Source organism: Pseudoliparis swirei, chromosome 4 (assembly GCF_029220125.1).
Source record: "Pseudoliparis swirei isolate HS2019 ecotype Mariana Trench chromosome 4, NWPU_hadal_v1, whole genome shotgun sequence".
Taxonomy (NCBI): Eukaryota; Metazoa; Chordata; class Actinopteri; order Perciformes; family Liparidae; genus Pseudoliparis; species Pseudoliparis swirei.
In genome coordinates this window covers 26,167,062-26,178,717 of record NC_079391.1, presented here as the reverse complement: position 1 = coordinate 26,178,717, position 11,656 = coordinate 26,167,062, and the positions used below count along the sequence as shown (strand labels likewise).

At 42.2% G+C, this 11,656-nt stretch overlaps 1 protein-coding gene across 2 annotated transcripts; it reads right to left on the bottom strand.

Annotated features, from left to right (window-relative positions):
* Positions 1-1,913: 1,913 nt before the first annotated feature.
* On the bottom strand, positions 1,914-8,980 carry ccnd1 (cyclin D1). Of its 2 annotated transcripts, none has more exons than XM_056412114.1 (5): positions 8,582-8,980; positions 7,045-7,260; positions 5,905-6,064; positions 5,067-5,215; positions 1,914-4,951 (listed from the first exon to the last, which is right to left on the bottom strand). In XM_056412114.1, exons 1-5 carry the CDS (start codon positions 8,777-8,779, stop codon positions 4,799-4,801), a joined length of 876 nt encoding a protein of 291 aa, XP_056268089.1. In that variant the 5' UTR covers positions 8,780-8,980; the 3' UTR covers positions 1,914-4,798. The 2 variants fall into 2 exon arrangements, with proteins under 2 accessions (XP_056268089.1, XP_056268090.1); XM_056412115.1 differs by having other exon boundaries at positions 8,643-8,720.
* Positions 8,981-11,656: the final 2,676 nt, after the last annotated feature.

The window sequence follows — 11,656 nt, the reverse complement described above, 5'->3', positions numbered from 1 at the left end:
GCTATTGATGATAGGAGTGCTTTATAGAAAATAGATATTGATCGTCATCGTGTGGATAACCACCTCCCGACTCTCATTTAGAATGGAATTGATTTGCCATCCTGAAACTCCATCTTATGCCTCATGGAATCTGTCAGTGAGCATTTCTCTGATGGAACTGTGTGACTTGTAATAATAGAGTCTTTCCCAATTTTCTCTGTACAGTTGGGCAACAAATATAAGTACAGTCCACAAGTGTCTCACAGCTCCAGCATTGAGTGGGTGCTTTTCTAGTTCCTCATTATGTTTCTACTGCGCTGTAAGAAAACAGCAGTACGACTGAAGCCTGGATGCACACTCAGGGTGTGCTGCAATCTGACTGCATTGCTTCTTCACGATGACACATTTGACACCAAAGTAATTTTGAGCTTGTGCAAACCTACGATCAAACCTGATTGTGTTATTTAGATTGATTCAGTGTGCATGTTCTGACCCAGTCTCCTTCTCCGAGCTATATTGAATTTTCAATCAAATTAAATTCAGTTTATGTTGTATAGCCCAATATCACACATTACTAATCTGCCTCAGAGGGCTTTATAATCTGTACACATACGACATCCCTGTTCCAGGACCTCACATCGGATCAGGTAAAACTCCCAAGAAATAGAAAAAAAAACTTTCACAGGGAAAAAAGGGGAAGAAACCTTCAGGAGAGCAACGAAGGAGGATCCCTCTCCCCGGATGGACAGAAGCAATAGATGTCATGTGCACAGAAAGAATCATTACAGTTACAACACTTCAATGAGTATGACAGATTGTATGAATAGTTCGTAGTATGGCATAGTCCACGATCCAGACGTCCACAATCCTTTAGGCAGATGGAGGTAGAGAGTAGGAGTGGGCGGGTCACATCAGCAGGGCCATTACACATGTAGGAATATGTCTAGCAACGTGTGTCTGATTACATTCATTATGATGCACATTCTAAACAATACACTCCATAAACATACTTTGTTTTAGTTTTGTTTGTCATCCCTGTGTTGCATAATGACAATAAATTATATTTGACTCCCTGAACCCTGAAATCAATAGTTTTAGAAAACCTGTATGGAGTAAGTCTTAGCTTCCTGTTTCACAATAAATGGTTGCTGCTGTCTCCTCACTAACATGCCATTACAGTGTGAAGCATGAGCAGGAAGTAAATACATCAGCATATAGTGCTGATACAGCATCAAATGAACAGTCCCATTTGGCCAATACCAGATCTGGGTCAGTATGATGTAAGATCGTTGCATTCTTATGACATTTCCAGATGCATATGGACATGTCCAGCGTGTATTTACTAAAGGGATTCCGTCTCATGACGCAAATGGAACAGAAAAAGGAAAAGGAACAAGATGACCAAGACGCTGTGAAGCCAGTTCTTTCTTCCTCGTCTCTGGTGACTCGGTGACTGGCTGAAGGAGCCAATGGGGACGATTGGTTCGAGGAACAATTTCACTCCTCGCTTTTCAGTCCATCTTCCTCAAGATGACAGCTGTGTTCACGGTGCTGAGGAGGCCTCGTTGGTCGCTATGTGCGAGTAATGGTTTCCACAGTTTTCCGTGCAGCCAGAACATGTTTATGATTGTGTCTGCTCCTCCTGTAGCTAACCTCTAGTTTCATCATAACACACTCTCTGCCATTAAAGTCATCATTGAGTCTTTATTGCCTCAAGAAGACATCCGCTGATGTGGTTCATTTGACTGATGTGGCTGTTCCTGATATGCGGACAATGGTCACCAGAAGACCAAATGTACTTTCCCCTTCTGCATACAGTATGTACTACCAATGTACCTGCACAATAAAGGATGTTCTGCTCGTCAACAGCAAAACACAGAGTAAGAGTTCAGTTCTTTCAAACAGCATCTCCTTTGGACAAGAGACAGGCACCATCTCACTCAGCTTTTTATTGGGTAGTTGAGAAGTTGCAGACAACTGGCATGAAGTAGACACAACTGTGTGGAATGATTTGTAACAAAAGAACGTCTATGGCTTACCGAGCACGACACTGAATCTATTTACAAACTCAAATCAACTCACTGGCAGTTTAGTAAATGGAGAAAAACGCTTTTTTCCTTTTATAAATATCAAAAGGGGAAAGGACGAAGGTCGCTATCGGCCGACGGCAGGGATAAAAGTCTCTTTTATCGAGATAGCTTCACACTTCCCATTTTTCTCTTATGGCCCCAGTATCAAAGCATGCCCTGGACTCACTGGTTCCATCAGATGCTTCCTCTTAAGAAGATTGAACAGAGCTCGGAGGCACTCAACCAGCAAGTAGAACAGAATAAAAACTAAACAAATAAAAGAAAAAAAATTAGAGATAGATCTTGACTGTCACATGAGGTATTGTGGATCAAAGCATTTCTGTAGTCTCATTTTCCCTTGTTTTTTTGGAATAGTTCGGAAAATCATATGCAATCATAAACAAACAAAATAAAACGGATCACATAGATCTACATACAAATGAGGATGTCAATAACACAATTTTCTATGAGAAAATTCAAACCTAGAATAGCAGTATATTGACATTTATATGTATAAAAACACCAAAAATGTAGCAGCAAACAGGAGAAAAGCATAATTTTTAATCCATTACGTTTTTGTCATCCTTTTTTTCTTTTTACACGTAGCTGGGATTCATTTTCTATAGCAGCGGAATAAAAGGAGTGTCTCTCTCCTACTCTCTATCCTTAATGTACAATCAGAAACCTCATTTTTCAGGGTCCCCACAGCCTTTCCCCAGATGGGGTTGGAGAAGAGCCCTCATGCCTGTATCATCTGTCCATCGTCATCACAGAGTCCTGTGGAGTCTCTTCAACTCGCCCCTCCTTGTTCAGCCTTTTTGACACCTTTCCACCCCTTGGTACACTTGCCAGCTTTGCACGCCACATTTCTTTAGGCAAGTCCCCAAGAAATTTCACCCACATCTTTTAGGTTTGTGCAAAATCAGAGTCTCAACTCTTCTTCCCCTTCCCAGAACCTATGAGCAGAATTTTAACTGAGGTGGAGCGATGGAGGAATGCGGTCCTGCCGATTTAGAGGCAGAGTAGCGTGATAGTCTCACAAAAATTTCTGGGAGGCAGAAATCGTTAAACAGTAGGTGGAGCCACAGTTCGTTTGCAAACTAGAAAACGCAAGCTAAGAAAATAATAAATAATAAGTTTAGCAATATAAAGATAAAATATTATTTTAATTGTAAAAATAATACTTTGTTTTACTTTACTGGACCTTCAGCTTCTGGCTTTGCACACTGAAACAAAGATATTTCTTCTTATAGAGAAGCAGCTCTATTTGTATGAAACATCTGTTCAACTAAAACTCACATCTGAGACATGGAAGGCAGCTGCTCAAAGACACGCTGATGACAGTCTCGTTTTAAAGAAGTACGTCTGTCCAACTGCTCAATTCTTTTGTATGCAGGTGCTGCTCTGACTCCATCACTGAAAGACTCCTGCTCAACCACCCCTCCAAATTTCATCTGGGTTTACAAACGGTTTCTTTTTTTAGACGACCAGCGGCGCTGGCCAAAAGTGCTTTTTTTTCTTTTTCTTTTATCAAAACAAAGTTGGAATGGTTGAGATACAACTACACAGAGAAAGATACAAAGCAGACTGTGGATGCTCTACTTGGTTGTGCATCGATTTGATCTTATCAAATTACAGCAAGCGGAAATGGGTCAAGTTGTCAATGAATGAACAAAGAATGACATCAGCAGTCCACAGTCACAAGGGTCAAAAGACAATAGCGTCTTATACTACACTTGCTTTAAAAAGAGGTCTAAAATGATAAATGATAAAGTGACTAAACATAAGCAAGCAGGGATATATGAATGTTTGCACTGCAACGAGACAAACAAGAAGTCTAAAAACATTAGATATAACGAGGAAGAAATAAAAACAGAAAAAGGCCTCTTCTCTTTAACCCTTGTGTTGCCTTCGGGTCATTTTGACCCGATTCAATATTTAACCCTCCTGTCGCCTTCGGGTCAATTTGACCCGATTCAATGTTTAATGTCGGTGTTCTTTCGGGAGTCAACAAACAAACATAAAGTACCTCACACTTAAACTTGGAAAACAATATTAATTCTAATAATCTTCTGGAGATTTTAATAGCTGGGGTCATATTGACCTCAAGGGTAAAATATGTTAGTAAATATAAAGGTAACAGGAGGGTTAAACATTGAATCGGGTCATATTGACCCGAAGGCGACAGGAGGGTGAAACATTGAATCGGGTCAGATTGACCCGAAGGCAACACAAGGGTTAAGAAAGTAAAAAGACCTGAAGACAGACTACAAGGACCTACTGTATGGGACACTTTTGGATGTTTTAGTAGGCAAGTTAATTCTGCAGTAATTTAAAGATTCCTAGTTTAATATTTGAGGAAATGAGAAAAACAATCTACTGAAATGTCTGTTTTGTGGCTTCAACTCCAGCCCACACAGGACATCAGCATTCAGTGTCTTTTCTCTCTGATACATTTCTGTAGTGTTCATTCTTTTCCCAGGAAGGGAGGGGACACTGGTAGGAAATGTAACTTGGGGTTTGCAGGAGGATGACGGGGGAGGGGGGGAGGTCTGTTCCGTCTTGGCAGCCGGAGCGGACAGCGGGCATGTGAGTGACATGTCGGCCATGATAGCAGCCCAGGAAGAAGGGTTCGGAGGGGAGGCTGGGTTCAGATGAAGAACCCCCTCCCCAGCCCGCCCTTCACCACCCTCTATCGACAACTTTCCCCTCAATCGGCAGGTAGCCGTGAGACGCGGCCGTCAGGTATTTCAGATGTTGATGTCTCTGACATCTGTCGGGGTGCTGGACAGGTCCACGTCCTCGTCCACATGTTTGGTTTCTGTTGTGTTGTGCTGCTGAGCCTGTCGCAGACTGGACTCCAGCAGGGATTCTATCTGCTCCTGGCATGACCGCAAGCAGTCCTGTGGGCACGGGACCAAACAGTGAGAAAACCCAATCACGCTGCTAACATCATGAGCAATGCATGGCTTTTTCCACATTCAAATCTGGTCTTAGGTCGAAAATGTGTTTGCATACCGGGTCACTGCGGATGACCTGCGAGAGGAAGTTTGTGAGGTTCTGGGAGGACAATGAGGCATCCTGGCTCTTCAGGTAGAGACCTTGAACAGCTGCCACCACACTGCCTGCTGCCACCATGGACGGAGGACTGGCGATGAAGTTGACATCTGTGGAAACAGCACAAGCACAGACAACCATTATGCAACACCATATCTATTTTACTTCAAATATACAAATACAACTTTTGTTATTAAACCAGAGGGGTTCCTGGAAAACACATGACTATGCTCACACAACGCTACACATCTGCCCTTCTGAACCATCAACATTTATTAACTAATAATGACAACATGGCATCAGAACAACAAATAAGGGGGAAGAGAACCAATAACAGTCATCCCAAACTCGGGCCTAGGGCTTTTTATCTCCAAAAAAGTCCTTTATCGTCAATTGGGACTGAATCTTCAATCTTCGCTGTCTGGTTACCGGTTGTAATATTAGATTAGATTTTACTTTATTCATCCCCAAGGGGAAATGATATGAATCTGCAGAAAACATGTTTACAAATATACAATACAATAATAAAAAAAAATGCTACAAAAAGGAAAATATATAGAACAACTAAATTCAAAGGAAACGGTGAATATTAAATCTACAAATCTGCGAAACAGATGAGAAAATACAGATCATAGAAGAACATACTAAAAAAAAACAGGAAGTGAACCTATGAGATACTTTGAAGTATAAAAGAATGATAGTTCGTCATAATTCTCTTTGCATATCCATAAAGTATAGTTACTGCAATGTGACGACACAAAACGTGAACACACGTTAAGACGCAACTTTCAGGTCTTACCTGTAGCACAGAGAGCCACGAAGGTCTGAGCGTGTTTCCTGAGGATCTGCTTGGTGGACGGGTAGATCTTCAGCTTGGACAGGAAGTGCTCGATGAAGTCGTGAGGTGTGACAGAGGCCAGGTCCCATTTCAGCTTGTTGAGAACCAGCAGCTCCATTTGCTGTGGACGGACCAGATGAGAGCCATTCACTCACAGACCCAGAAATAGTTCCTCCTCCCTTCATATCATTTTGTTCTTCCAACTGTTGCACTTTGTCATTGAATCAGTTCTTCAATAACTGGCAATTTTAGTTGTATATGTACAGCTTACTTCTTTATGCCCAAAATATTTCAGTTTTCTAAAAAATCTATAATGAGTAGTTACGCAACTATACTGGATCCATAATCAACAGATCTACTTGCTCAATTTTTTACCCAGTCAAATATATTTCTCATTTATTGAATACTCAACTACCTATAAATACCAAACCCATATATATATATATATACATACATATATGCATGGTATTTAGTTAGTTAAGTAATCACTAAATGAGAAATATATACATACATATAAACACATATATATACATACATACACATATACATGTATACACACACATATATAATAATACATATACAATATACCATTAATACAAGTATGTTTCTGTTGTGTGGGAGCTTGGATCTGTACATTTGAATATGATTAAATATCAGCTGTCCCCATATGGCACTGACCAAAATACAATAATCTGTCACTAAAGAAAAGTGAGCGCCTGTAGTTCCTCATATTGCCAGTAGCCTGCACCTCCTTCTCTTGGCCGCTAGGTGTTGCTGTGAATCAGTGTTTTCTTAGCATTCACTGAGACCATTCATGAAATCAGAGAGGCCTCGGAGTCGTCATGGGAAAGTCACAGGCAGCCATTCAAACTGCTGCACCAAAGCTACATTTCTACCTTATTTTTGTCTTTCCAACCAAAGGATTTATCTCAGTTATTTCAGTAGAGCGTGGATACTTTCTGCACAATGGTGACAGTGACAAACCAGAAAAACTACAAACCCCTCTGTAGGCCTATTCCTCTCATGTGGTCTCCAGTGGTCGCTGCTCATGTAGGCTACTGTATGTGTTATTCAACATCCATGTCTGCAGAACTAAATTACCAGCAGTTCTCCGGGCTGGACCGAATTGTCCGTGTAGATACAGAGCTTCTCCGCCGTTAAGGGCACAGTTTCCTTCATCTTGGACGCCAGGAACATGCACGTAGCTCCCAGCAGCTGTAGTCTTGTTTTCCTGGTGGCCTCCACCGATAAAAATCTGTCCAAATAGTTCATAGCCAGCGGAAAAACCTCCTCCTCGCATTTCTGTTCCTCGCAGACCTGGGAGGTGAGAAAAGCACTTAGAGGTTGCTGGAGGAACATTTCACTTATTCACATGCATTGTTGAGTCCTTTCCCCCACGGCTATACGTCTTTTTCTGTGCACAGCTGTTGCATTAAATCATTAAAATATGAGTGAAACATAATGTAACATGTTGTGCATCCAATACACAGGAGTTGCGATATCGGGTGTATTTCACGCAAACACAATCTACACAGAGGCGAAGACATAAAGCCCGAGGAACAAATATTTATTAGAGCAAGTGAGAAGTTTGCAGTCATGAAACAAGTCGGGAATTAGTCAGCAGTCAGTTCTCACTGAGACACAAAGGTGGCGTCGATGTAAGTTTCACTCTGCAATTTCAACTTCGTCATCTTTTCATAAAATATTTAGAAATATAAAAAAATTAGCAGGGCGCATATAATTAGCACGTAAATGTCCACCATCGACCGCCTGTTCGGATGAAAACGGAATTGGTCGAATTGTGACACAAGGCGATGAGATATAAAATAATTTCTCAGAAGGGGCTTATTAGCTGTGCTGCGGACGACGCTTCCCGTCTGCTCTCCGATGCACAATTTCAGAAATTAATAAAAAATATAAAACTACGAAGACTTCCATCCAATAGTTCATGGTAATGTTAAGAAACATCTGCTCTATCAAACCCGACTCTTGAAATACATTTCATACATTTACAAAATGCTCTTTTCCTTGAGCGACCTTCACAGACTGCGGCGAGTCCTGTGGAGCACAAGGAACTTTCGCAGTTGATATCCGCGCAGCGAGCTGCTGCAGCCCGGTGGAACAGGCTTCTGCTCCCGGAGCCGCTCGGTCTCATTTAACTGACTTACTGTCATCGCTGCTCACATTATACATTTTTAATGATATTAAATTTCCTCTCTTATTCGACAACAAAGATGGCGCGTAATACTGGCACGGGCCAGACTGCATACGTGTACATTGCTGTTATTTTGGAATATGTTCCTCGTGTAATTACATTTCATAACCTTCTTGAAAATGTAGACTAAGACATAATCAATAACAAAGATCTACAAAGGGGGTGCAGTCCAGAGACAATATCTCCTGTTATAGCCGGAGGACCACCCAGCAATCACAGGGACATACTTCTCCCTGCGTATATGTAACGCGCACCGTGCATGGACACACATTAGCCTCTCAAAACTCACAGCTTCCACCTTTACACAGACTCATCTCGTGAGGACACAGCCCGCTACAGCGGGAAGCTAGCGACACACGACCGACAAGTTAGCAACGGAACTCGGCCGCCGAAGCCGAAAGTTGACGTGAAGTAAAAACCAACCTCTAGCATCCAGGTGGCAACTATTTTCCTCATTTTGGGGACAATTTCTTTCTGAACACACTTAAAGTAGTTTGGCGACGGGAGGTAGTTTTCCTCTGCCTTCAGCATGGTGTGGAGGACTCGGTCGTTGAGCAGGTTCACGTCCTGGTAGGCTCTCCTGATGGAGTCCACCTCGCAGCACAGCAGCTGGTCCTCCATAGTAGGCTACTTCTGCTATTAATGTTATGCCCGCCGTGGATATTGTTCGTATTCTCACCCTGCCTCAGTGTGTCTGTGTTATTGAAAGAACAGGCTCCGGCAGACAGAAGGCTGCAGTCCGCTTCTTTGAAACCACTTTCTTCTTGCTGGGCTGCTGCCTGCGAACTGTTGCTCCTCCGGTGCGCGCGAGCCCACTAAAGCACAGAGCTCTTCCCTCTGCGAGACAAAAAACCCTGCCTCGCGCTCGGCGAACGCGCACACAGACTCACACACTCGCACACGGCACGCGCGCGCCAGGGTTGGAGGGACCGGTATGTGCCTGCGTGCGTGCGATGACGTCAGCTGTTGTTAGGAGGGAGGGAGGGGGGGGGGGTCAAAGCGACAAGCAGGCTGCTACGGTGCGAGCGAGGAAGGGATTCTATTATATATATATATAAATAAATAAGGAAAGAGAGTGAGGGGAGGACTCCCACCCCCGTTTCTTGAGGAGGAGGTGGGAGGTCTGGGGCTGACTCTGGGGGACGTCCGTCGCGGGTGGAGTGGAGCTGCCCGGAGGAGGGGGGCAATTTGGCGTCGGTAGGGGGCGATAACGGCTTTACGACACTTCTTCCTCTGTCTTTCCCAAAGACTGAATGAAAGCTGCAGCTCGCTCAACCCACGGGGCTGAACATGAGGTGAGCACATGGGACAGCACCCTGAAACACACAGCGGGCTCCTGCTTTATTTACCTCCATTCATTCCTCCTTTAAACAACAGAGAGAAGGTGGAGGCTATGCACCACCCTACTCTGTCCATGAGCATGCTAAACACATTAGCAACCCAGTTCTCTACTGTAATGTAAAGGATCACATGAATTGTTGAGCGCTGTACTCTGCCATCTGAGGCTAATTTGTGATGGTGGGCTTTATAAAAGAAACTGAATTGATTTGAATGGACCACACAAACGAATCATATGGGGACTGGGGTCTAAAATGAGGTGGTTTGAAAACTGGAGGTCCACATCTGAATGGGAAGCCCACAGTTTGCATTTCAAATGCATTATTTGATCAATTATTAACGCAATTAAGATGTTTGTGTTTGTGTGTGTGTGTGTGTGCACTACTGACCATTACAACAGAACATTGGCAGTGCAGCAAAAATGACTTATAGGACATATCCTCAAAAATACAAAACAAGCAAAACACAAAACAAGCTGTTGAGAACAAAGTAAGGCTGCAGTGCAAATAATAAAGTTTAAAGACTTTTTCTAACACACATTCTCTCTCTCTCAAAACACGCACAAACGCACACACAAACGCACACACACACACACACACACATGGGAGGAGACTGGAGTTTCACCAATGGGAGGAATTGCTGTTACTAGGCAGATGTCAGTGTAACTTTTCATGTGGGGAAATGTTCCATTCACTGGAAAAATTTGTATAGCATAATTAGCATAGTTATTGATAAACCAATCAAAGTCCTGTAACCCATTATCAATACAGCCATCACCTACTGATAGCCCCGCTTTATTTGTGTCTTTTTTTAAGAGAGGACTTCGGGAGCCAAACATTCTGACATTGATATACAATATATATCAATCATGGGTTGTAGGCACGTATTTAGTTGCTTAAGTTAAAAAACAGCATTTGGTGTTAAGTTGTTCACATTTTAATGTAGTTTCATTATGAATTGGAGCTGTTCAAATTCCTGGAATTCCTCTCTGGGCTATTGGGTAGACTACCGTAATGCCTCAAGAGGGTTACACCTCTGTGGACAGAGCCTACAGTCAAAGAACATATCACCACTTTGTTGGAGTTGTTGTTATGAGGGATCCAAAATACAATACGATTCTTTCCAGCAACATATGTATTCACCATCCATTCTAATCCGTAACTAAGTTGTAAACATGCTGATTTTTCCAAACATTTACCTTTCTGTTTATCTTCATTTTCACTTTATGTTTGGAAAACACCTCAACAGTGTTATTTAAATGTTTCCCAGGGATACATTCTTTATATTGTATTTGTTTTATTTAGTGGTTTCCTCCTAAAAACTTCAACACAATTCAAATTGTACCATTCTTATCAAAGAATACAATTTTAATAACTAAAATAACTAATACATGTCTAATCCAGCTTTTTAAAATAGTTTTATACCCATTAACAACTAGTTTATCAAGTACTTTCTTCACATAGCTTTTGCAACATAACTAGGGAAACATTTCAATTAAATTCCTAATTTCTGTTTTAAGATTGTTTGCAAATGACAAGGTGTGTTAGAACAGAACACATATCCAGCAGACCCAGATTATGAGGAATGCTGGAACCAACAGTCCTTCTGACCCACTTCATTTCCCCTCATATATGTCTTTTCTCAGTGGCATGCTTTGTGCTCACAGTCCCTCTCATGCTCAGATAGATAGAGGCTTTCTACATGGAAACAAAGGGAGCTGGAGCATGTGACTTTTGCAGTGAGGCTCTTCTCGTAGCATTATGGTAACGGGGATGGAGTGTTTAAAGGGACAGCAGAGAGCTGAAGTTTAGCCAGCAGAGCACAGACTGTTTCAGACTACAGATCCACCACGGCAGGAAAATAAAGAACGTGTCACAAACTAAAGCTTATCCTGTTTGCCCTCCTTTTCATTGCTTCTCCAACACGTCCAAACTGATACAAGCAGTTGTTGAACTTACTTGACTACATAGGTTAAGCCACATACTTCAATATAATGTAGATTTGTATAATGTAGATATGTGACTACACATGCCCCAAAGAGAAGAATGAAGTTTCTCTTTCTGTGTGTGTGTGTGTGTGTGTGTGCGCATGTGTGTGTGTGTGTGTGTTGTTGCTTTGTTTACATTGCCGGGCTGGCCGTGCATGCTTTTAGTGCACGTG

Coding starts and splice junctions, on each gene's coding strand:
- ccnd1 (XM_056412114.1), bottom strand. CDS start 8,779: ATGGAGGACCAGCTGCTGTGCTGCGAGGTGGACTCCATCAGGAGAGCC. Junction 7,261..8,581: donor TTGCCACCTGGATGCTAGAG/GTTGGTTTTTAC, acceptor CTCACCTCCCAG/GTCTGCGAGGAACAGAAATG. Junction 5,216..5,904: donor CGTGGCTCTCTGTGCTACAG/GTAAGACCTGAA, acceptor CTGTTTCCACAG/ATGTCAACTTCATCGCCAGT.